Consider the following 25,841-nt stretch of genomic DNA (forward strand, 5'->3'; position numbering starts at 1 on the left):
CGCGATCTTGGCTCACTGCAACCTCCACCTCCCACGTTCACGCCATTCTCCTTGCCTAAGCCTCTCGACTAGCTGGGACTACGGGCGCCCACCACCACGCCTGGCTAATTGTTTTGTATTTTTAGTAAAGACGGGATTTCACTGTGTTAGCCAGGATGGTCTCGATCTCCTGACCTCGTGATTCGCCCGCTTCGGCCTCCCAAAGTGCTGGGATTACAGGCGTGAGCCACCGCGCCCAGCCAACAGGGAGTGATTTCAAGCGGAGTTTGAATGAGGCTGCTAATGCAGAAGCCATGGGCATGGGGCAATGGTAGCTTCGATTCATATAGTGGCAGGAGAAATGGAGAGAGGAAGATGTATCCGAGGCATGGAATAGCAGAAATTTGCCTGAATTGGAGGATGCGTGGATTGCCCAAGATGAGCTGTTACTCGTGAGGAATTGAGAATGGCTCCCATATATGTGGCTTGAGCAATGGAGTCAATGATACTGCCCATTCTGGAGCAGGTTTGGAGGAGGAAATCAGGAGTTGAGGTCTGAGACGCATGCGGATTTATCCAGTGGGTATATAGGAAGAAGGTCATTTTACACATGGACCTGGAGCCAAGAAGAGAGGCCAGAGCTACAGGGGGGAATATAGGAGTTGTCAGCCTGGAGATTGTTTTGCAAGCTGTTGGCATGGGGGTTTTCACCTAGGGAGGACTAGAAAGTGTGGACCCCACATTGAATCCTGGAATACTCCTGAAATTTATCATTCAGGACGGAAGAGGTTTGAGGAAAAAAAACTATGAAATAAGTATCTCAGAGGTTGGAGAAGTGAGCTTACTGGAGAAAGGCAGTAGCATTTCTGAGCAGTTGACTGCCCATTTGAAATCAGAAATGATTAACTGAAACATACCTGCCAGCCTGATAGTGTGATTTCCTACCCCGTTTGGCTTCACACGTAAAGCTGTGAAGAGCAAGGAGAGTTGCGTTCATCTGAAGCATTGGATTTTCCCAGGCTAGTGCAGTCTGAAACAAAAAGGGCCAAGGGAGGGGCGAGTGCTTACAGAAGGGGATTATAGTAACGAACCGTGGCAGCATCTAAACCGAACAAGAGAGAATACAAAAAACAAACAAACAAACAAAAAACTAGACCTGGATAGAGAGTGTGATAAAGAAGGGCAGTGGATTGGGGGTCATGATGACAGTAAATAATATCTGTGCAATTGTAGCGCTAGAGGGCTGGCAGTGGGACTGTGGGGGATTGTGGGGGATATTGACATTTGAAACTATGCAGGTTGTGCTGCTTTGGGTGACAAGGCCTAGAATGCGAGCGTGGTTCATGTGAAGTGGCAGGTATTTTGGATGGGCATTTTCATCACGAAAGTGAGTGGAGGGGAGGAAGAATGTGAAAATGGTCATGCGGAGATTACGGTTATCGAGAATGGGAGGAGTAAATGACCTCCCCTTATAGATTATGGGTGATTGCTTGTGTGTGATATGGGGATTGTATGTACACAAACACACATGCACACACATACACACACATATATTTTTCATCTGCAATAGCAATATAGGATGTTGCCTTTCACCTTTTTTTCTTTTTTCTTTTTTAGAGATAGGGTCTCACTCTGTTGCCCAGGCTGGAGTGCAGTGGTGTGATTTTTAGCTCACTGCAACCTCAAACTCTTTACTGAAGCGATCATCCTCCCTCAGCCTCCGGAGTAGCTGTGACTACAGGCAGATGCCGCCACGCCCAGCTAAAGTCTTTACATTTCTTTAGAGATAGAAGGTCTCTCTGTGTTGCCCAGGCTGGTCTTGAACTCCTGGCCTCAAGCAGTTCTTCCCCCTTTGCCCTCCCAAATGTTGGGATTATAGGCATGAGCCACTTTGCCTGGCATGTCTTTCACCTTTTAAGTTCAGGGAACAGTTTGTCCTGGCCACACATACGTTATCAGTGCAATGCTTTATGAAGCGTTAGAAATGAGCTGAAGACTTTCTTAAATAATGAAACATAAACATGACATTATTTTCTTCATTTATTTATCTTCAAATAAATGATCTGAGGATGTGTTACACGTTTTAACATCAACACTTAAGTTGTAATTCGTACATTTGCATTGGCTATATATGCAAAAAGATTATTAGCGACAATGAGGTTGATTCCTTAATATCTGTGATGTTCTACCTTGCTAATGCCGTAGAATAACTTGCATTTTGAAGTACATTTGCGCATTTTATGTATTATGTTCTATGGTTGCTTTTGGGTTTTCCATACAGATTATTTTTGCTGATATTAAATGGAAATTGTAGGCCTGAAATATGCTGTTCTTATGTGAAATCAATTACTATAACCTATTGGCCTAAAAGCAAGAATGAGAGCTGTGACCAGTAGTTGCCAAGGACAGGATGATGGTGAGCCACAGTGGGAACAGGGGTCTTCATAAGAGAGAGTGGCAGGAGGATCCAGTAGAGACAGCTGGAAGCCAGAAGGACAGAGACCCATTTGCTATCCCTTAGCTGGGTACATGCTTTGCAAGAGGGGAGCAGATCTTTCTTTTAGGGGAAGCAGTGATTTAGGGGTCAGCTCCATTGTCACATAAAAGCAAGAGGTGGAATGACGTGAGAGGAAGGAAGTTGGATATACAGAGGAGTTTTCTGATCTCATAGTAGAAGTTCCACGGCATTCCATAGATGGGCTTGGAGGGGAAGGGTGGGCTTGAGGGGTGTTGTGCGATTGGAGTAGTTTGTATGGTAATGAATATCCAGGGAGACTGCTGCCGTGATGGAGACAGTCATTGATCCATTCAATAAATATTTATTGATCAGCTTCTTTTCTATACGCTAGATACTGTGCCAGTAATGAACAAGGCAGCAGTGGGCAAAATGGACAAGTCCCTGCCCTTGTGACATTAATGGTCTGATAGGGGAGACAGACCGTAAAGGAAACAATACGAGAATTTGAGTGCCAGGGTTTCCCACCACTACATCGGTGTCTTTAGCCTCTCTTAGTCTCAGTTTTCCCTTTGGTACGGTGGGTGTAATGAAGTGGGTGGTGCTGGTGCCGTTCAGTCAGTATTCACGTGTGGGGGAAGTTTTTGATGAGAAGTCCAGCACATCATCAGAGCCAACCCTAGTCCATAGATGTTTTTGTTTAGTTAGAAAAAGGCACGTGTTTAGAAACTCTGCTTTCATGTCTCAGAAAGCTGTTGTAACAAATTTGCAATCAAGGAAGTCTAGGATGTGAACAGTTTGCCCTACTGCCCTGGCGGATTCCTGCTCTGGTGAAGCGGGGAGCGGAGAGGAGAAGGGGCAGCCAGCTCTGTTTATGAACCAGTTATTTACTAAGTGCTTTAGTACAGGCTTCTCAGACACTCATGTATACATGAATCACCTGAGATCTTGTTAAAATGCCAATTCTGATTCAGTGGGGCTAGGGTGAGGCCTGAGATTCTGCATATCTGAAGAGATCAGCTGATGCTGATGGCTGTTGGTTCAAGGACCAACACCTTTGAGTAGAGATGGGTTAGTGTAAACGTTCCGTGGTCTTAGATGCTGGTCTCAGGGAGAGGCTTGAAACTAACCCTAGATCCTTTGCCCTGAAGGAGTTTTAGTGCAATGAAGAGAGATTAAGTAATGCACAGGAAATGATTAGAAGATAATTAAGTGATTAGGAGTGTGCTGCTGACTCCTGTTGGAGTTGAGTAACTAAAAGGGAGAGCCTTCAGGACTAGATAGAGAGGTCCTATAGAAGCAGTGAAGACTTGATTCTACTGAGGTCCCAGAGAGGAGGAAAGACGTCCAGAATACAGTAGGCAGGGCAGGAGACTGTGTGTGTCTGTGTGTGTGTGCGTGCACGGGAGAGTGTGCACCTTGGGTAAGGGTGTGCATTGGGAAAATAATAATGGCAGTAATACAAATAATGATAATAAAGCGAACATCTTTCAATGATCCATCTGCTGTAGGACCGGTTTCTTGTTTGTTTGTTTTGTTTTGTTTTTTGAGACGGAGTCTCGCTCTGTCGCCCAGGCTGGGGTACAGCAGTGTGATCCCGACTCACTGCAAGCTCCGCCTGCTGGGTTCATGCCATTCTCCTGCCTCAGCCTCCCGAGTAGCTGGGACTGCAGGCACCTGCCACCACACCTGGCTAATTTTTTGTATTTTTAGTAGAGATGGGGTTTCACTGTGTTAGCCAGAATGGTCTCGATCTCCTGACCTTGTGATTCACCTGCCTTGGCCTCCGAAAGTGTTGGGATTACAGGCGTCAGCCACCGCACCCGGCCTATAGGACCTGTTTTATAACAAAACCTCGGTGATGTCCAGCTCTTTCTCTTTCAGGTGCTGGGACAGCACCTTGTAAGAAAGGTTCACTGAAGATGAGTGACAATATGACAGTGGCAGGATTCAGGCAATCTTCTAGTTAGAATCCGTGGTCCAAATCCTCCAACTGTTATATGCATCTAGAATCAGTTTGGAATCCTAAGCAACTCTGAAGAGTTTGAGTCATTTTGTTCCCCACATATACGTGTGTTTGTGTGTATGTGTGTATATATATTTTTTCTTAGATTTTTATTCCTTCTTCATGTGCAGTGTTTCTAGACAATCCACACATCTCGAACACCCATGAAAAAATCATTTCTAACATCCATGATGCTAATTAAAAGACAGCCTCTGGTGCTGACAAGAGATAGCTGGAGCACATGCTTGAAATGTAGGCTTCTGACTGGAGTCTCTCAAATGGTAACCAGCCATCCCTGGAGGGTGTATTCCCAATTAGGACACGAGAGATGTTAACTCGCTGCACTGAACTTGTAAATTAAAGCTTATATATATATATGCTTATATATGTATATATACACACATATATATACACATGTATATATTTTATACTGTCTGTGCTGAGGTATTTTGAATTGCAAGCAATATAATTAAGATGTAGAGATCAAAACTTTTAAATAACATTTATTTATGAGATTGAGTCTCGCTCTGTCACCCAGGCTGGAGTGCAGTGGCAAGCTGTCAGCTCACTGTAACCTCCGCCTCCCACGTTCAAGCGATTCTCTTGCCTCAGCCTCTCCAGTAGCTGGGATTACAGGCATGCACCACTGTGCCCAGCTGAATTTTTTTTTTTTTTTTTTAGTAGAGACAGCGTTTCACCATGCTGCCCAGGCTGGTCTTGAACACCTGGTGTCAGGTGATCCACCTGCCTCAGCATCCCAGAGTGCTGAGATTACAGGTGTGAGCCACTGTGCCTGGCCAATTTTTAAATAACGTTCAAATTATAAAAGCAATGCAGGCTGGGTGCGGTGGCTCACGCCTGTAATCCCAGCACTTTGGAAGGCCAAGGCGGGCGGATCATGAGGCCAGGAGATCGAGACCATCCTGGCTAACACGGTGAAACCCCGTCTCTACTAAAAATACAAAAAATTAGCCGGGCGTTGTAGTGGACACCTGTAGTCCCAGCTACTCGGGAGGCTGAGGCAGGAGAATGGCATGAACCCGGGAGGCGGAGCTTGCAATGAGCTGAGATCGCGCCACTGCACTCCAGCCTGGGCAACAGAGAGAGACTCTGTCACAAAAAAAAAAAAAAAAGCGATGTAGGCTTCTTGTATAAAATTTCAGGAAGTATATATATATATGTGTGTGTGTGTGTATATATACACATATATATAAATGTGTTGAAATTAGTCATATTCTATACCAAAAGATAATTTACAACATTTAAGCCTTTTTTTCGTATATCGGTATGTAGGTATTTGTACACATATATAAAATTTATGGCTTTGGACTGAAGGATATTTGTGATTGCATTATATAATACATTTAGCTTTGAATTCTGTATTTGTAGTTTAACAGATCAGCCAGGCATGGTGGCTCACACTTGTAATTCCAGCACTTTGGGAGACCGAGGCAGGTGGATCACCTGAAATCAGGAGTTTGAGACCAGCCTGGCTAACATGGTGAAACCCTGTCTCTACTAAAAATACAAAAAGTAGCTGGACGTGGTGGCGGGCGCCTGTAATCCCAGCTATTTGGGAGGCTGAGGCAGGAGAATCACGTGAACCTGGGAGGCGATGAGCTGAGATCACGCCATTGCACTCCAGCCTGTGCCACAAGAGTGAAACCCTGTCTCAAACAAAAACAAAACAAACAGATCATGGTGATTTTTTTTGGGTTCATACAATGTTCTTCATAAATGTAAATTTCGTTGGTTAAGACAGGTGGGAGGGCCGGGCGCGGTGGCTCAAGCCTGTAATCCCAGCACTTTGGGAGGCCGAGACGGGCGGATCACGAGGTCACAAGATCAAGACCATCCTAGCTAACATGGTGAAACCCCGTCTCTACTAAAAAAATACAAAAAAACTAGCCGGGCGAGGTGGCGGGCGCCTGTACTCCCAGCTACTCCGGAGGCTGAGGCAGGAGAATGGCGTGAACCCGGGAGGCGGAGCTTGCAGTGAGCTGAGATCTGGCCACTGCACTCCAGCCTGGGCGACAGAGCAAGACTCCGTCTCAAAAAAAAAAAAAAAAAAAAAAAAAAAAAGACAGGTGGGAGATGACAGATGGAGTACATGTTTAGGAGGAGGAGTTGGCCAGCTTGGCCGAAGAGTTGGATGTTGGAGTTGAGGGAGAGGTGTTTAGGGATGACTCTTAGACACCTGGGTTAACAGGTGGGGAGGCCTCCCTCGCACCAGGCAGCAGTAGGGAGAGAGCAGGTTAGAAGTTGGTTTTCCCAGTTAATTCGCCAACATTTGCCCATGTTTGGGATGTAATTTCCAGCCAACCTCCTGTTTCTTCCTTCCATTCTTCTTGCGTTGATTTCTGTGTTGACTTCCTGGAGTAACTTCTGATATAGATTGAGATTTTTCTTAAAAATGTGTTTTTAGTGCACAGAGGTGTCATTTAAAAGTGAAATCCGTGAAGGAATATTTTTTACCTGCTGGGTTTAATTTCAGATGCCCGTGTTATCATAAAAGGGAAACCACCATAGATTCTGTTTCAAAACTTTGTACACATTGTATGTGTTGATATTAACTTTTGCAGATGGAGAGAGGGGAAGAGAAAAGTAAGTGTTTTATTAAAGAGTTTTTTTTCCCAGTGTTATTTGAATATTATTAATGCCAAATGAGTTCAGTTCCTATCCTCCTCCCTTCCTTTACAATTTATCTATAGCTTTTTTTTCCTTTTTTTTTTTTTTTTTTTTTTTTTTTTTGAGATGGAGTTTTGCTCTTGTTGCGCAGGCTGGAGTGCAATTGCGTGATCTCGGCTCACTGCAATCTCTACCTCCCAGGTTCAAATGATTCTCCTGCCTCTGCCTCCTGAGTCGCTGGGATTACAGGTGCGCACCACCACAATTTTTATATTTTTCAGTAGAGATGGGGTTTCATCATGTTGGCCAGGCTGGTCTCGAACTCCTGACCTCAGGTGATCCGTCTGCCTCAGCCTGCCAAAGTGCTGGGATTTCAGGTGTTAGCCACTGTGCACAACCCTAGTCTGCAGCTTTTTAATGTCTTTCTTTTGTACTTTTTTCTGGAATGAGAGTGAACAGTTATGATATATTTGACCCTGGGAAAGAAATAATCATAATATTCAATATGAAGGATTTGGGTTAAAGCAAAAGGAAAAATGCCGTCTGGCAAGAGTTCTCTTAGGATCAATTGCTGAGGGAGAGCAGAGCCTCAGGTGCTTTTGCCTCTAACTAGTAGTGTGTAATCCTTGGCCAGTTAATTAATCTCTCTAGGCCTTAATTTTCCCATCCATACAGTGGGGACTGGAAATAGTGTTTATCTCATAGGTTATTTTGAGAATTACATAAGCAGTTATATGCGAAAAATACAGAAAAGTACTTGACATAGAAGTGCTGCTTACTGCTAGTTGCCTTGACTTATTGCTGTAAGTAAACTGTGAAAACAAAAATTGCGATTTGAATGTTGTGATACAGTCAGCCCTTCATATCAGAGGCTTTCACATTCACAGATTCAACCAACTGCAATTGAAAATCTTCAGGAAAAAGGCCAGGTGCGGTGGCTCACGCCTGTAATCCCAGCACCTTGGGAGGCGAGGCGGGCGGATCACAAGGTCAGAAGTTCGAGACCACAGTGAAACCCCGTCTCTACTAAAAATACAAAAATTAGCTGGGCGTGGTGGCGGGCGCCTGTAGTCCCAGCAACTCGGGAGGCTGAGGCAGGAGATTGGCGTGAACCCAGGAGGCGGAGCTTGCAGTGAGCTGAGATGGCACCGCTACACTCCAGCCTGGGTGATAGAGCGAGACTCTGTCTCAAAAAAAAAAAAAGAAAATCTACAGGAAAAAAAAACGGATGGTTGCATCTGTACTGAACATGTGCAGACTTTTTTGTCATTCTCTAAACGATACAGTATAACTATGTCGCATTCACATTGCATTCAGCATTTTTTTGTTAATTTTTTTTTTTTTTTTTTTTTTTTTTGAGACGGAGTCTCGCTCTGTCGCCCAGCCCAGGCTGGAGTGCAGTGGCGCGATCTCGGCTCACTGCAAGCTCCGCCTCCCGGGTTCACGCCATTCTCCTGCCTCAGCCTCCCGAGTAGCTGGGACTACAGGCGCCCACAACCGCGCCCGGCTAATTTTTTGTATTTTTAGTAGAGACGGGGTTTCACCGTGGTCTCGATCTCCTGACCTTGTGATCCGCCCGCCTCGGCCTCCCAAAGTGCTGGGATTACAGGCGTGAGCCACCGCGCCCGGCTAAGTTTTTAAAAAATGTATTATTCTTATTACTATTTTGAGAGGGAGTCTTGCTCTTGTTGCCCAGGCTGGAGTGCGGTGGCACAATCTCGGCTCACTGTAACCTCCGCCTCCCGGGTTCAAGTGATTCTCCTGCCTCAGCTTCCCGAGTAGCTGGGATTACAGGTGCACGCCATCACACCTGGCTAATTCTTGCATTTTTAGTAGAAACAGGGTTTCTCTGTATTGGCCAGGCTGGTCTCAAACTCCTGACCTCAGGTGATCCACCTGCCTTGGTCTCAAACTCCTGACCTCAGGTGATCTACCCACCTCAGCATCCCAGAGTGCTGGGATTATAGGCATGAGCCACCATGCCCGGCCTGCATTAGGTATTATAAGTAATCTAGAGATGATTTAGAGTAAAGTATATAGGAGGATAGGTGTAGGTTATATGCAAATACTATGCCCATTTATATGAGGGACTTGAGCCATCTGTGGATTTTGGTATCTGTGGGGGTTCCTGAACCAACCCCTCACAGATCCCTAGGGAGAATGGTAACTCTCATAGGAGAATTGAGTAGGTGGATCCTTCAGGTGTAAATCACCTATCTGGCCTATTGGGCAATACCTATTTTTTGGGATCTGTTTCCTACCCAACGCCGTGGGAGAAGTGAGGGAGTGGAGAAAGAGAAAAACCTCATTAAGGGCCGGGTGTGGTGGCTCACGCCTATAATCCCAGCACTTTGGGAGGCTGAGGTGGATGGATCACAAGGTCAAGATATTGAGACCATCTTGGCCAACATGGTGAAACCCCATCTCTACTGAAAATACGAAAATTAGCTGGACGTGGTGGCGTGTGCCTGTAATCCCAGCTACTCAGGAGGCTGAGGCAGGAGAATCGCTTAAACACGGGAGGCAGAGGTTGCAATGAGCCAAAATCGCACCACTGTACTCTAGCCAGGCGACAGAGCAAGTCTCTGTCTCCAAAAAGGAAAAACAAACAAAACAAACCTCATTAAGGCTGCTTTTCTGCCTTCCAGGAAGGAAGGATCGCCCCTGAAATGTACTTAAAATATCTTTGGTAAGCACTTCATCAAGGGCTCTCATTTGAGCCTCGAAGCAACCCTCCAAGATAAAGGGTGTCATCTCAATTTATAGATGAATAAGGAAGTTTATCCAGAGACAGGGGACTTGTCAAGGTCACAGCCAGCCGAGTGCAGCATCTAGGCTTGAACCCACCTTTATCTAACTGCACAGCCCTCTTTTCCTGCACTTCCTTCTCCTAAGAGATTCACGGGTCTTGGTGGTTCTCATTCTCTGTGACTAGTGGAATGTGTACGTAGGGTTTGTTTTCCATGCTTTAGAATGAACATTCCCTAGAGGGGACTTTTTTCAAGTCAACATTCTCTGTTCAAAAGGATGTTGCTTTTTTCAGTTTTACTTTCTAGTCTACACCCTCCAGCCCTGTGGTCTTTCATCTGTTCCAAAAGAAGGCCATTTAGAAAACCGTGTCAGAGTGGTTGCAGAGGCAGGCTCAGTGTTGACAGTTGTGATCGGCTCAGTTAGGTGTTTATTGTCGGTTGCTCGCCGAACATAAACTCCTGAAGCTTGAGAGGGTGGCCTCTGGATAGAATGTGATTCCATGTATTCATTTAGCAGACGGTTGTCAGGCACCTGCAGCTGACAGGCAATATGCTAAGTCTTAAAGAATGCTAGGTGGATCTGATGGGGCGGGTACCCGTCTTCTGGAAATGCTAAGGCTGGTGAGGAAAGGAGTCAGTTCAACCAGACCTTCGTCATGGCGGTATAAGGGTTACCCAAGAGGGAGGGATGCATTTGGGAATATAGAAGGGGAGAACCAAGCCAGCTGTTTTATAGACATCTGTTCCTTGGGAATCTGAGGCCTTTTATAGCTATGTGCAATGGGTGAGTTCCGCTCTGTTAGGGAGGCACTATGTGGGTTTATCTTTCTTTCCACCTATAGTCAGCGTGACTCCTATGTTAGGAGGTGGGTAGAGATGAGGTCTTAGGGTCCATTGGTTTTTTAACTCCTTTGTAGGTTTCACAATTCCCTGGTCAAATATTCAGGTGAAAGATCATGGGCTGTCCACTGTGTCTGCACTGACCTGCTCCCTCTTCCGGTGATACATCACGGCCAGTCTGCTGCCATGGTCTGAGGATATGCCCTCCCCAGGCTATCCGTTTGTTCTTATCCCTTCTCTGCATGTTTTAATGGTTTCTGTGATTCTCTGGACCTCTTCTTCCGTGTTGAAGGTGGAAGCTGTGAAGACAGTCCTTAGTGAGTGTATTTAAGCTTTCAGCTGTGATTAGGGTACAGTCCCACGCAGATGGAGGTGGTGGCCTCTCCCATCTCCTTGCCTTGGCATGTGCTCTTTAGTCGATTACCAGTGCCTTTCTCAGTCTCTTCTGCCCAGAATGCTGGAACCGCTCTGCCATCCTGACCACACACAGGGCAGTCAGCACCTTTATCTGCCCTTCCAGAGTGGTCCATGCAGATCTCAGCTTGGGGTTCTCATAGATCTTTTCTGTTGATCTATCTCATTAGACTACACTTTTTGAATCCGTTCTCTGTTCTAGTATTCTTTTTTTTTTTTTTTTTTTTTTTTTTTTTTTTTGAGATGAAGTGTCGCTTTGTCACCCAGGCTGGAGTGCAGTGGCGCCATCTCGGCTCACTGCAACCTCCGCCTCCCAGGTTCAAGCGATTCTCGTGCCTCAGCCTCCCGAGTAGCTGGGACTGCAGGCATGCCACCATGCCCAGCTCATTTTTGTATTTTTAGTACAGATGGGGTTTCACCATGTTGACCAGCTGGTCTTGAACTCCTGATCTCAAGTGATCCACTCATCTCAACCTCCCAAAGTGCTGAGATTACAGGAGTAAGCCACCGCGCCCAGCATATTCTAGTCTTTTTTTGAAACACAGCACATAGTTCATACATGGTACATAATAGGTGCTAACTAAATGCTCCTTTAAGTATGTTAGTTCAGGTCCCAAAGTTAACCTGTACTATAAAGTGTGCGTGTGTGTGTGTGCATGTGTGTGTGTGTGTGCATGCGTGTGTGTGTGTGCATGCGTGTGTGTGCATGCGTGTGTGTGTGCATGCGTGTGTGTGTGCATGCGTGTGTGTGTGTGCATGCGTGTGAGAGAGAGATCTCACAGTTTTTGTCATTTACTTATTTATTTATTGTCCCATTTTTGAAGACTGCGAGACTGTAGCATCATCTCTTGGGGTGAAAGGTTAGCAGGAAGCCTAGATCCGTCAAACCCCTTTCGGGATCTCTGAGATATTTCTCTTCCGTAACTTACATCCATCTCCAGTGCTAAGAACTCAGGCCTTCCTCTTTGCTCTTCCTTTCAGAAAGTATTATGAGGGAGGCCGAGGACTTCATGCTCCAGACAGAGAAACGGCTCTGGGATTAGGGATTGCCACTTCCGAGAGGATGCTGGGAATCTGCAGGGGGAGACGGAAATTCTTGGCTGCCTCGTTGAGTCTTCTCTGCATCCCAGCCATCACCTGGATTTACCTGTTTTCTGGGAGCTTCGAAGGTAAGAGTGGAAGCCAAAGTGAGAGGGAAGGTGGGAAGAAAGGGAACATTAGCTGTCACAGAACCCTAGCAAAGAAACTCAAAGCCATCTATTGGGAATGTGGATTTCCAGTCACGGGAAGTGATTTGTCTAGGGTCACACGGGTAGTTGGCAGCAGTCAACAATGTGAGGAGAAAAAGGGAAAAACAAGCAAAATATTGCGGTGGGAGGGTAGTGGGTACAGAAATGTCAAATCAAGTCAATTACTTTGTAGATAATGGGGGAAAAGGTTGGGCCCTGGAGAAATTACTGAGCTATTCATGGAGCCATATGTTTCAAGAGTTGGTCCATCTTTTCATTCATTCATTCACCCATTCAACATCGTGGTGGTGGTGTTTTTTGTTTGTTTGTATGGGTTTTTTTGTTTTGTTTTGTTTTGTTTGAGATGGTCTCTCGCTCTGTCAGCAGGCTGGAGTGCAGTGGTGCGATTGTGGCTCTCTCCAACCCCCACCTCCTAGGTTCAAGCGATTCTCTTTCCTCAGCCTCCCGAGTGGCTAGGACTACAGGCGCCTGCCACCAAACCCAGCTAATTCTTATATTTTTTGTAGAAACGGGGTTTCACCATGTTGGCCAGGATGGTCTCGATCTCTTGACCTTGTGATCTGCCCGCCTTGGCCTCCCAAAGTACTGGGATTACAAGCGTGAGCCACCGCGCCTGGCTGTGTGGTTGTTGTTACTGGATGCCTGCACTAAACTTGGTGCTGAGAATATGGAGATAACAGATCTGGAGATTCACAGGATAGTGGAGGAGACAGATAGGCTAACAAACCATTGCGGCATGTTGCGATCTGCGTTGTGATGGAGGAAGGCAGGGTGCTGTGGGAGAGGGTTGTTGGAGCTGTCAGGCCTGGGCTGGGGATGAAAGATGATCAGTTACATGATGGGCCCAGCACAGGGAGGCAACAAAAGATTTGTTCTCCCCAAAGAAATAAAAACAAATGATGATCCCTGCTACTTTCCAGAAATCAGTGGGAACAGCAAGACTTGCCATTTTTGTAGCCAGCAATTTCAAATACAGTGCAATGTTTTGCCTATCAAAGATGGTTTTCTAGGCTTCAGAGAGAGGGGGAACGGCAGTGGTGAAGAGCTTACTTTATTTTTATTTACCCCCACACTTGAATTTAAGAATGAAGATCTCAAATGAATATCTGTCTCAAGGAAGTCACAACTGTGTTTTTAAACGTTTCCTTTATGCATAATTTTATTGGCAGCTCAAGGCTACCTTTTAATTAGGATCTCCACTTCACTTTCTGAGATTTGCCTTGAGTTAGCTAGACTGAATATAAACAAGGTGGAACCGTGTGCCTGCCTAGCAGGGAGGGCTCAGGATGCTCAGCCCAGGGCTGAGGCCGGGTGACACACCCCTGTCCCTGTTCCCACCCCTGAGCTGCATCCCTGGAGCAGTCAGAACCTTCATCTAAGCAGGTAGATAGAGTCAATTATGCCATGGCAGTGGATGGTAAGTTTGTGGAAAAGGGACTAAAGAGGAGGGAAGGGAAGTTGATGTTGTTCTTGATATAAAGAAACATTCTCCCAGAGATCATGGAAAAGCCCTTTTTATAAAAGAAGGCAGAGGTACCCATGCTAGTATAGGTTTAATGAGTAAAACATTGACTTTAACTAAGCTGGTAATAATAATAATGGTATAACAATGACTACGATGACAGACACTGTGATTCTGTCATCACAGTGATGACGACAGTACAAACAACTAGTATTTCGCGTATTTCTACAGGCCAGGTATTGTTAGAAGGACTTTTACATGTGTTCACTCTTTCTTCACAATGATTCTTTGTGGCAGGTACATTTAATAACGCCTATTTTACAGATGGGGAGGATGAGGCAGATAAGCTTCAGTGATCTGCCCATGGCCCCAAAGGCGGTCAACATGGAGCCCGGATTGGACTCAAGAGCTTGAGTTTTTAACTGCAATACCATGCTATAGATTGGGGCCTCAATGAGTGATTAAACTTTGGTCAGGGATTTGACAGGGTGTCACATAGTCTGGGTGAGGAAAGTTGCAGAATTTTGATTTGCACTCTTTGGCAGAAAGCCAACCCAAATTGATTTTTGGTGAAAAGGGAATTTGATAGTTAATAGGATTTGTAATTTCAGAGATAGGGCAGGCTTCAGGCAGAGCTGGATCCAGGGGCTTTGTAGCTAGATCTCTGTCTATCCCTTTGTTCTGTTTTTCTCTGCCTTGGTTTTTCTCAGGGTGACATTATCTACATGGAGGAAGTTTCAGGCTTGCATCCTGTCCTCACCAACCCCAGTAGAAAGAGGATTTTTTCCTTTTTCTAATTCCCTAATAGTGCCTCTGTTGCCTGTGGTAACTCCTGAAACCAGTCACTGTGGTTATGGGAGGGTAGTGAGGGAAGCTGGTACTTTTTTGTTAACTTGAAGCCCTGTGCCTATTTCTGGTCACAGGATGATGGAGAGTTGCTTAAAACACATGGGGTGAGATTGGGTGACTGGGATGGCCACCAAAGGCAAATGGCATGGTTTCCCAAAGAGAAGAGATTAGAAGTTGATCTGGAGTATGGACAATTCGTAACTGTCTGTGTTTATGGTTAGATGTGTTTATGGTCAGTTTGAAGGCAGCTTAGAACCATCATGACCAGTGGAGTGACTGCGATCACTAACTGAGCAATTTGACCAGACTGGCAGATGGATTATGGGAAACTGGAAAGATCATGAAAATACTTTGAGGCAGCATGACAGACTGGGTGTAGATGCTGTATCTATCAACATGATCCTTTAGAATGAACCCCACGCTTGGGACCAGATCACAAGCTGCATTTAGTAGGGACTGGGTGATGTGGGCATGTTAACACGGTATTTTAGCTAGGATGACAAAGGCAGCAGATTTCTGTTACTGAGTGTCAGTGTGCATTAGGGCTGCTGCATTTGTATTTGTGGACTCTACACTGTAAGGACAATCTAGATGAGGCAGCACACTTAGGAAAATCCAGGTGAGTGACAGAGCCTGTTCACATCCGTTTATGTAAGAAATGGTGTGAAGAATTGAGGATGTTTACCTTGGAGAAGCAGAGGCTCAGGGTGTACATGCTTAGCTTCAGCAAACAGACAAAGGGCTGTCCCCTGAAAGAGACATTGGGATTGCTCTGGTGGCCCCAAACCTACAGAGGGACATGGCAAGGAGCCAGATGTCAAGCTCCTCATAATGAGGACCATTCTGTCCAGAGCTGGAATGAGCTGCCCAGGGGGTAGTGAAACACCTGGCATGAGAGATGCAGAAACAGAAGTCCAGTATCGTGAGAGGGAGCTGAGCGAGAGGGGCAGTTACACAAGGTGACCCATCTGACCCCTCCTGACCCAGAGATCCTGAGGCTCTGGGAAAGGCTGAGTATTTGTCAGAACACAAAGGCAATAATACCTCCATGAAGCTCCCTGCCGGTTGCCGCAGACATCAGTGCATTTCCCAAAGGGCCCGCAGAGACATTATTTTCTCTGTAATTAAACATCACAACAATGTCACAATCCATTTATTGACACCCTTGAGTTTTTGGTTCTGTGGCAGGTGAAGCCATAAATAAGGGGCAGAGTTGCTGCCTGTATTCATGGAAATACTATTCATACTTTACGTGGGTTTATTTATTTTTCGACTCCGTTTAATTTCAATGGATCTTCTGAGAGCAGAGCCAAGAACTCCCTCCGAGATGTGGATGCTCTCAGCATAGGGTTTTGGAGTTGGATTACACGCCACAGCGTGATATATTGAGAGAGCCCTGGAGGGGGTCAGCTGTCTCAGGATCTCAAATCAGCTCAGCCAGAGGAGCTGGGTGATCTGGGGCACACTTGCTCTTCATGCTAGGCCTTCTTTTCTTCCAATGTGAAATGAAATTGTCGCCTGTACGCAGCAGGGCGCTGACATTCTACCTATGAGCTTTTTTTTTTTTTTTTGAGACGGAGTCTCGCTCTGTCGCCCAGGCTGGAGTGCGGTGGCGCGATCTCAGCTCACTGCAACCTCCGCCTCCCGGGTTCACGCCATTCTCCTGCCTCAGCCTCCTGAGTAGCTGGGACTACAGGTGCCCGCCACCACGCCCGGCTAATTTTTTGTATTTTTAGTAGAGATGGAGTTTCACCGTGTTAGCCAGGATGGTCTCGATCTCCCGACCTCGTGATCTGCCCGCCTCGGCCTCCCAAAGTGCTGGGATTACAGGTGTGAGCCACCGCGCCCGGCCTTCAAGCTTCTGATTCTAACATCTGATGTAAGTGAATTGAAAATGACCAGACTCTTCCCTGATTAAGGGGAACTATGACACTAAGAGGGAGTCAGTTATTGTGATTTGCTCCTAAGCGTGGAAGCAGAATCAATGCATAAATGTTATGGGGAGGCAGGCATTATCTCCCTGTAAGAAAAAACACCTGTTCCAGCAACTCAGTTGTCAGGCATGGTGTTCACCATCTGGGAAAGAGATGAGATTCCCATTCCTTGAGATACCTTTCGAAGGCCCAGTGACCACTGGTGAAGGACGCTCATCAGGTGGTGTTTTTGTTAGTGCGTTAACCCCTTAGTTCTCAAACCCAACTCCTTGTTTTTTCTTTCTTTCCCAGTCCACCTTTCTTTCTCTTGACACCTCAGTCAGCATTCCCAGCTCCACGCTGTTCAGGCCCTAAACTTGGGAGTAATCCTTGTCTCCCTTCATTCACTCCGTGTCTCGGATGCCACCTCCTGTTGAGTCTAAGCTTGGCCTTGTAGGTGCGTCGGTTGTTTCCCGGCTTTCACCACTGCTGTCGCCCTGGCTCTGCCATTCCTCCTTTGTGATTAGGACTAAACACAACAGCCCACTTTCTTGCAGGTCATCTTCGTTCTTCAGAGTCCTCAGTGCTAAATCACAGCACCTCTCTGCTCCTTCTCAGCCCCTCTGGCCCATCCCCTAACCCCCACCATCCTGCCTCCCATCATCTGGCATCCTCTGCCCAGCCACGCCGGATTCCTGTAAGTCCTGGCGTACATCGCCCTCTGTGGGCTCTGCTCTTCCCACCTGCTCTTCCTGCTCCCTGACACCCTCTATTGCTCTTGTTTCCTTCCTCTCCTTTGCGTGGCTGCCTTGATCCTTGGTTCTCAGCTGAAACACAATTAATGTCTCCTGACCCTTAACTAGCGGGCTTCCTCGGCTCCCATTTACCTAACTCCTTGTATGTACCCTTAATACTCAGGGCTCTTTATTTTTCTTGTTTTTATAATATTTTGTTTTCACAAGAGATTGACAAGTATTGGGAACGGAGGGAGCAGGTCTCTTTAGCCTGCCCTTCCACCTCTAGCACCTACTGCAGTGCTGGGAGAAGATTTGCTCCCCAGATGTTTGTTGAATGAATGAGTGAATGAACACATGTGCCCTCCTCTGGCTTGGAGTGCTGACAGGTCTCATCATTGCCTCCTGGATCCACTGTGGACTCGTTTCCATGACTCTGGGGTCTTCCACAATTGTTTTTTCCCCAATCTATACTGTCTGTCTTCAGGGTATAATACCCTGTTGAACTCCCTGAGAAAACTACTTCTCTGATTCTTAATTTCCACTCTTGTGTTCTTTCTGCCCACTATTCAGTTCTTTTTTTCCGTAACCCTCCCTCCCAGCCAACACCTTCGATGCCCATATTGAATGTCATTTTTCCCTAATGCCAGATCCCATGTGGAAATTTCTATGACCAGCACTCATCGAGAGAGATTTTGCTTGTTTGCTGTCCTTCTAACCACTTACCTGTGCGTTTCTTGAGAGAAGGGAGTGTTTTACTCATCGTTACACTCCCAGTGTCGAACTGAGCACTCACTCCTAATGTGTCCTTAGTGAATGTTTCCTGAGAAGGGCTCTGGTATGGAGGGATGCAGGAGCCACCGGTAGGGAAGGGCTCCTGGTGCTGTGAGCATCTGTGATTTTTGAGACCTGAGGACATGGTTCCTTTCATTTGGTCGTGATGTTAATTCTAGGACGGGAATAAATCTGCTCAACTACAGCCCCATTAGAATTTAGAGCCTGCCTGTTATTTTCTGTCAGAATCACCTTTTCTCAGAGCCCAGTGGGTTTTATTGTGGGACGTGGTTCTTCTTTTCTGTCCATCAAGGAGATACGTTCAGCTATTAAGAGACTTATCAGCATGTGGAAAAAGGGTGCTTTTCAGCCATTCAGAAAACTCTTCACACATGCTGCCCTCTGATAATTCATAACCAGTTCAGTGCAAGGTTTCCCATTGTCAGGGAGGCAGGCCGGGACAATGTGGGTGTTATTTAAAAGCAAATGTCTTCAGAGGATGCAAAGTCCCGAACACTTAAAACCAGTGTCATGAAAAGGCAGAGCATCTTCACTTCTGAACTGATATCAGCCTGTACCCCTGTTTTGTCATCCTGAAGCCCGAGTTCACTGTTCGTTCCATTTTTATCAATATGAACCCCCTCTGAAATGAATGTTTTTGAGTGTTGTCACAGTAAATTTCAACAGAAAGAAATGAGGTCCCGATACTGGGCCATTTTGAAGAGTTAGAGTGAGAATGAGAGAATTTTAAGTTAAAGCTTTTTCTTTGCATTATTATTATGGGGGAATCCCAGGACACTTGTGTAGTGGAATAGGCAAGATGAGGGCGGTGCATTTTACCCAAGGAGGGCTTGTCCAGACATGACTGATTCCCCATCCCCGTGTCTGCTTCCCCATCTCTCAGCCCAGACAGAGAGTGTGCTGGAAGGTCTGGGAAGTCAGACTGTACAGGGTACTGGTGAATATTCTGCTGGAGCTTTCAGTATCCCCCAAGTCTAGGCTATGCAGCAGCTTTGGTAGGAAAGCCTATTTTTGCTGTCCTGCCAGTGGTCCAGATGTATCATTTAACAAGGGTATGACGGAGTGTAAGAACATAGGATGCTGAATGCAAAATAAAATGCGACTTACAATACAAAAGTTGTGTTTTTAAAAAACTGGATCAAAAATGAAGAGCTTTTCCAGCCAATGCTTGATAACTGTTAGTTCTGAGCTTGAGTGAACTCTTGCAACAAATGAGAATAGTGCGCAGGTGACACATGCATCCCAAAAAATGCCCAGTGCATGTGTCTGTAGTTCTTACCTTAGGACTATTAAGAGTCTCTTTAAGGTCTTGGCATCTGAGAGGGCAGTAAAGCCTATCCCAATTATTTGTGAGATGGTTACAAAGATGACCTCTACTTTCCTTTTTCCTTTTTTTTTGAGATGGAGTCTTGCTCTGTTGCCCCAGCTGGAGTGCAGTGACACAATCTCAGCTCATTGCAACCTCTGCCTCCCAGGTTCAAGCAATTCTCCTGCCTCAGCCTCCTGAGTAGTTGGGATTACAGGTGCCTGTCACCACAGTTGGCTAATTTTTTTGTATTTTTAGTAGAGATGCGGTTTCACCACCTTGGCCAGGCTGGTCTTGAACTCCTGACCTCAGGTGATCCACCCGCCTTTGCCTTCCAAAGTGCTGGGATTACAGGCATGAGGCACTGCACATGACCTGACCTCTACTTTTCTTATACACAGCCTTTGATCTTAAAATAGTATTGGCCGTCCTGCCAGGGTGGAAAAAAATGACCCTGCTGCATGTGTTGGCTGCATCTCCTTTAAGAGGTCATGGCAAGAGGCCTGGATCAGGACTCAGGAAATGTGGTTGCCATGATTCCCAACATGCAACTTGTATGAGTTTTCTGTGGCTGCTGTAAGAAACCACCACAAACTTAGTGGCTTAAAAAACCCATACATTCGTTATCTTACAGTTCTAGAGGTCAGAAGCTCAAAATCATTCTCACTGGGCTAAAGTCAAGGTGTTGGCAAGGCTGGTTCCTTCTGTAGGCTCCAATGAAGAATCTGTCTCCTGGTCTTTTTAAGCTTCTTGAGGCTGCCCACTTTCCTTGGCTTGTGGCGCCTTCCTCCATCCCCAAGGCCAGCAGTGTGGCATCTTCAAATCTTTCTCTCTGACACTGACCTCTACTTCTGTTGTTACATTTCCTTCTCTGACTGTGACTCTCCTACCCCCCTCTTATGATGACTCTTGTAATTATCATTATCATTATCATTACTTTTTTGTGTGTGTGTGTGACGGAGTCTCGCTCTGTCACCAGGCTAGAGTGCAGTGGTTCATTCTCAGTTCACTGCAACTTCCGACTCCCTGGTTCAAGTGATTCTCCTGCCTCAGCCTCCCAAGTAGCTGAGATTACAGGCACGTGCCACCATGCCCAGGTAATTTTTGTATTTTTAGTAGAGATGGGGTTTCACCATGTTGGCCAGGATAGTCTCTATCTCCTGACCTCATGATCCACCCGCCTTGGCCTCCCAAAATGCTGGGATTACAGGTGTGAGCCACCCCGCCCGGCCGGACCCTTGTAATTATATTGAGCCTACCCAGAAAATCCAAGATAACTCCCCTATCTGAAAATCCTTAATTTAATGGTACTAGCGAAGCCCTTTTGGCCATGGAAGATGACATATTCATTGGCCATGGGGATTAGGATGTGGACATCTTTTGAGGGGTCATCGTTCCACCTTCCATACCACTTTCCCATAGTCCCATGCTCCCACATCCTCTCCATCCTCTTCTTGTGCTTTATGGATAGAGCAGAGATGGTGTGCCATGCACTTTTCATATGGACATCTTATCCTTCCGTTGGAGTTTTGGGTTCTTACATTTGAATTTGACATATATGTATCCAATATTTCATTTACAGCTCATGAGAAAGGCATTGTATTCAGATGTATTGGTCTGAATCGTCTGAATGATTTAAGACCATAATACTTCATCTATGATTGGTGTTTAATCAATAACTAATGATGAGTTAAGGTTTTCTGAAAAGGTAAATTCAGAATATCTGCTCTTTGTTGCGGGTTTCCTGGTTTTAAGTCAATTGTATTTTATTTTATTTGTTGATTTTGGATACGAATTTAACAAAAGGAGGGAGGATTTTATTCCGAGGGTCCTTTTGATGTCTGAATAGGTCTCTCAGTTTTAAGAAAAGGATAGCCATTTATGTAACTACTTTGGAAAACTTACCCAAAGTATCACCAAGCAAAGCCAAGCATACCGCATGATCCCTTAGCTCTACCCCTAGCCATACACCCAAGAGAAATGGACGTAGGTGGGAACAAAAGACTAGTACTAGAGTGCTCACATCAGTGTTATTTATAGTAGCACCAGACAGGAAACTATGAAATGTTCATGAACACTAAAATGCATAGTGGGACTGGGTGTGGTGGCTCACGCCTGTAATCCCAGCACTTTGGGAGGCCAACGCGGGCAGATTACTTGAGGCCAGGAGCTCAAGACCAGCCTGACCAACATGGCGAACCCCACTCTCTCTACTAAAAATACAAAATCACTGGGCATGATAGTAATTAGGTAGTAATTAGCGTGCCTGTAGCCCCACCTGATAGGGAGGCTGAGGCAGGAGAATCGCTTGAACCCTGGAGGCAAATGTTCCAGTGAGCCAAGATCATGCCACTGCACTCCAGCCTGGGCAACAGAGCAAGACTCTGTCTCAAAAAAAAAAAAAAAAAAAAGAAAAGAATTGTGGCACGTTTATATACTGAAGTACTATAGAGTGATGAAAATGAAAGTACTCTCAGTATTGAGCAAAAGAAGACAGACACAAAATAATACATACTATAGGATTCCAATTATACCAATTCAGAAACGGGCAAAAATTAATGTAGGCTCTTACCAACCCAGATGGTGGTTAACTCTGGTAGGGAGGGTAGAACAGAGACTGGGGCAGGGCCCAAGGAAGACTTTAGGATGCTGCTAATAATTTAATTTTAATTTTAACCTATGTGATGATTATATAGCTGGGCTCACTTTATGATAATTCACCAAGTATTTCACTCAGGACTTGTTCATTTTTCTGAATATGTTATTTTAATTTTCAAAAAACTATGCAAATCTTGATGGTAGCAGAATTTGAAGTGATTTTGTAGGTTTTGCATTGTTTTTAGATGACAGGAATTTTATTAACCTTTGGGATTTATGAATCTATGTCATTGTTCAACTTTGAAGTTCAAATGCTTTTTAAGAATGAAACTTTTCTTTAGGGATCGTTGTTTAACACTTCTATGTTATGACATTGGCTTTTTTCCTTTCTGATATACCTTACCATTTGGACAGATATTTACCCTGTGAGAGTGGATCACAGCCCTGACTTCAAGATCTGAAATTTACTCATGAAATCCCTAACCTGTATGAGTGTTTTCATCAGTTGGAAACAAGACCAGTATTCTTACCAGCTCTTGCAATGACATGGCTCTAATTAATATTAAAACAATATTACTGCTTGATACTGACCCCAAGCCACATTAGATAATGTTCTTCTTTGTGTTATTCAACAAACAGGCATTTTCATAAAATCTTGATTCCTGGAAATGGAAAAAAAAAAAAACCCTTTTATTATTGTATTGTGGAAGATATAGAAACACAATAAGGAAATGTACTATTTAAACTATAACGATAATGGAAACTGTAGCAATCGTTTCTATTTATCGCATGTTAAACCAAGATTGGCTGCATCTGGCTTGCACTTGTGTTGGGTTTGGCCCGCCTACTGCTTTTACCATTTCTGAATTTGTTGCTAATGGTTAAACATTGAGAGATTGCACATACAAAGCCATGATTTTTGGCTTTCCCTAAAAAAAAAGAAAAGATCTGCAAAACCAGACCCTCATTTCATCATAGTAGCTACTGGCTGGAGCTAAGTACTGGCTATCCATGTGCACAGTGCTCGGATGATCCCTTTTGTCACGGTCTCCATCCTTCCCTGTTGATCCCTGTGTCATCCCTGCACTGTTGTTTACATAGAACAGAATTGAGAGGGAAGAGCTTCTGGTATCTGCATATGGCAGTGGTTGACCCTGTCTGGCTCACTTAGACTTTTGAGTTTCCACCTTTTGGCCTGGTGCTGGGCTAGGAATTTTACACATATTATCTCACTTATTCCCCCAAACAACTTCATCCTCGTCCCATTTTATAGATGAGGAAACTGAGGCTCAGGGACGTTGTACCGTTTGAGCAAGACCACCAAGATAGCAAGCAAGGGAGCCTGTCCTTGTCTAAAAAGGTCCTTTACTCTGTAGTCACCCAAGAACTTGCAGATATAGAAACAACTGGTAGATAACATTTCAAAGTCAATAAGCTCAAGCTTTAAACAAGGACAAGACAAACCCTGAGACAAGTGAAAATGGGGTATCTTGGACAAGAGAGAAGATACACGATCTTCTGTGGCTAGCAGGATTCTTATAAACCAGTATAACGAAAAAATTCAGGTAATTCTTTAATGCAGTTTGCATTTTGTTTCTGTCATAGACTCATACAATTAAGAGAAGGAATGGACATTAGGAGTCATCTAGGCAGGCTTACAACCTAAGCAGATAAAACCTTTGAAAATTACAGAAGGACTTTTTATAGGGCAAATGTTGATGGTTGAGGGAACATAGCCCCCAAGGACAAGGGGATGGGAGTTTGAATTTTAGTAGACACCATTTAAATCACAGAGTGAAATAGACAAGTTACTCAACATCATTGCAGGTCAGTTTCTTCTCCATTAAAAGGAGAGCACAGGGCTGGGTGCTGTGGCTCACACCTGTAATCCTAGCACTTTGGGAGGCTGAGGCGGGTGGATCACCTGAGGTCGGGAGTTCAAGACCAGCCTGACCAACATGGAGAAACCCTGTCTCTACTGAAAATACAAAATTAGCCAGGCGTGGTGGCTCATGCCTGTAATCCCAGCTACTCGGGAGGCTGAGACAGGAGAATCTCTTGAACCCGGGAGGCGGAGGTTGCGGTGAGCCGAGATCGCGTCATTTCACTCCGGCCTGGGCAACAAGAGCGAAACTCCATCTCAAAAAAAAGAGGAGAGCACAACCTGTAGCTTACACCGCTGTTATAAAGACTAAATATCCTGTTATATCCGACAGTGATCATTTAACAAATCTTTGTTTTTCCTTTCATTCTCGTATTTTTCTAGAATCCTGGAAAGGCTCCTGGGAGGGATGCAAAACATCACCCACCTGGTCCAGAGAGAGCCTTGTTTTGCAACTGAGGAACTGAAACCTAGAAAACTGTGGTATAATGAATCTCACAGCCTCAGCAGCCTTCTTCAGGCATTAGAAAGGGGCAGGGGGAGACTCCCTAACATACTATAGCTGTGGTCATAAATGCACTGGCACTTTCTTGTGAATGCATTTGGCCATGTTTGGAGAAAATTAAATTATTTCACCAAAATGACCTGTAGTGAGAACTTTAAAGAACAAAAAGGAAAGGTCCATCCTCTGATGCAGAGTTTAATCCCTTTCCTAACAGATTTGTCGGATGCGGCTGTATAAGTCCCAGTCCTCCTTTTAAATGCTGTGTGTCCACACTGAGTCACTGAACCTCTCTTACCCCAAATTGCCTCTGCATAAATTGGGGGTGCTGTGGAGGGTTTTTGCAAAGATGAAAAGGAGTCCATGGTGCCTAGCATGGATTAGGTTTTGCTGAGTGTTCATAAGTGCAACAAAGAAAAATAAAGCAGAGTGAGATGCTAGTGCCAGGGCAATGGGCTTGGTGAGGAGTGGGGAAAGGGAAGTGCTGTGTTAGTAGGGTGATCTGGGCAGGCCTCTCTTACAGGTGACATTAAACAGAACCAGGTGGCGAGGGGAAGGAAAAACGTTTGGTTGAAGAGCAAGAGATAGAGAGTGCTTGGTGCTTTTGTAGGATGCCAAGGAGGAGTCTGGGTGGCCGGAGAGAAATAGAAGAGAGGAGAAGCAACATGGTTGATGAGGTCTGGCAGAGAAGCGACATGGTGGATGAGGTCAGGAAGCGTAGGCGGGGACCTATCACACAGGCCTGCAAAGTGGATCTAGGCACCTTGACCTCTGGCTTCTCATTCCTTGTTCTCCTCTGCTCAGGAAGCTTAGTCCTTGCAATTTGGACTTGCCTCTAGCTGCTAATCAAAGTTCAGAGGAACCTGAGAGAGTATTTCCTCTTCTTGCCTATAAGGAGGTCACCTAGATCTCTGGTTCCAGCATTTGCTAGCTGGTAAGAATCACCTGGGGCATTTGTTTAACATACAGACTCCCAGTCCACCCTGGGGCACTTAATGAACCAGACAGCCCAGAATCCTGCCCTAGATCTACTAAATGGGGTTCCTCAGGGGAGGCGCCCAGGTGTCTGTATTTTTAACAAGTGCCTCTCTTCTGGCCCGTTTGAGAAGTTTGACCTGGATAAAGTACAGCCTCTGGGTTCCTGGTCTCAGCTCCCCTCCTCCTCTCCTGGGCTCTGGGACTTGGATTTAATAATAACCAGCGTGGTAACGACATTGCTGATGGAGTGCCTACTGTATGTCTTGCCCAACAGCCTCACTCCCTATTTTTATCTCCTCTGGGTTAAATCCTAGTCTCCACACCAAGTGCCTGGCCACTATGTTGTTTATACTTCTGTTAATCATTTATTATGTTGAATTGCACTTCATTTATATAGCATACTTCCTTTTTAGAACTTTCCTGTGGACTCTAATAACATCGCCTAGAAAAGTGCCCAGCACTTACCGAGTGCTGGCAAAATCATTGTTATTATTATTTGTT

At 45.3% G+C, this 25,841-nt stretch overlaps 1 protein-coding gene across 4 annotated transcripts in view; it reads left to right on the top strand.

Moving 5' to 3' along the window:
• LARGE1 (LARGE xylosyl- and glucuronyltransferase 1) overlaps positions 1-25,841 on the top strand; it is a 633,432-nt gene that overhangs the window by 146,730 nt on the left and 460,861 nt on the right. For all 4 annotated transcript variants that reach the window (XM_050745851.1, XM_050745855.1, XM_050745853.1 and 1 more), the window contains exon 2: positions 12,053-12,240. In XM_050745851.1, coding sequence (XP_050601808.1) covers positions 12,135-12,240 — 106 coding nt within the window. In that variant the 5' untranslated portion in view covers positions 12,053-12,134. The remainder of the gene's footprint in view (positions 1-12,052; positions 12,241-25,841) is intronic.

This window comes from Macaca thibetana, chromosome 10 (assembly GCF_024542745.1).
Source record: "Macaca thibetana thibetana isolate TM-01 chromosome 10, ASM2454274v1, whole genome shotgun sequence".
Classification (NCBI taxonomy): Eukaryota; Metazoa; Chordata; class Mammalia; order Primates; family Cercopithecidae; genus Macaca; species Macaca thibetana.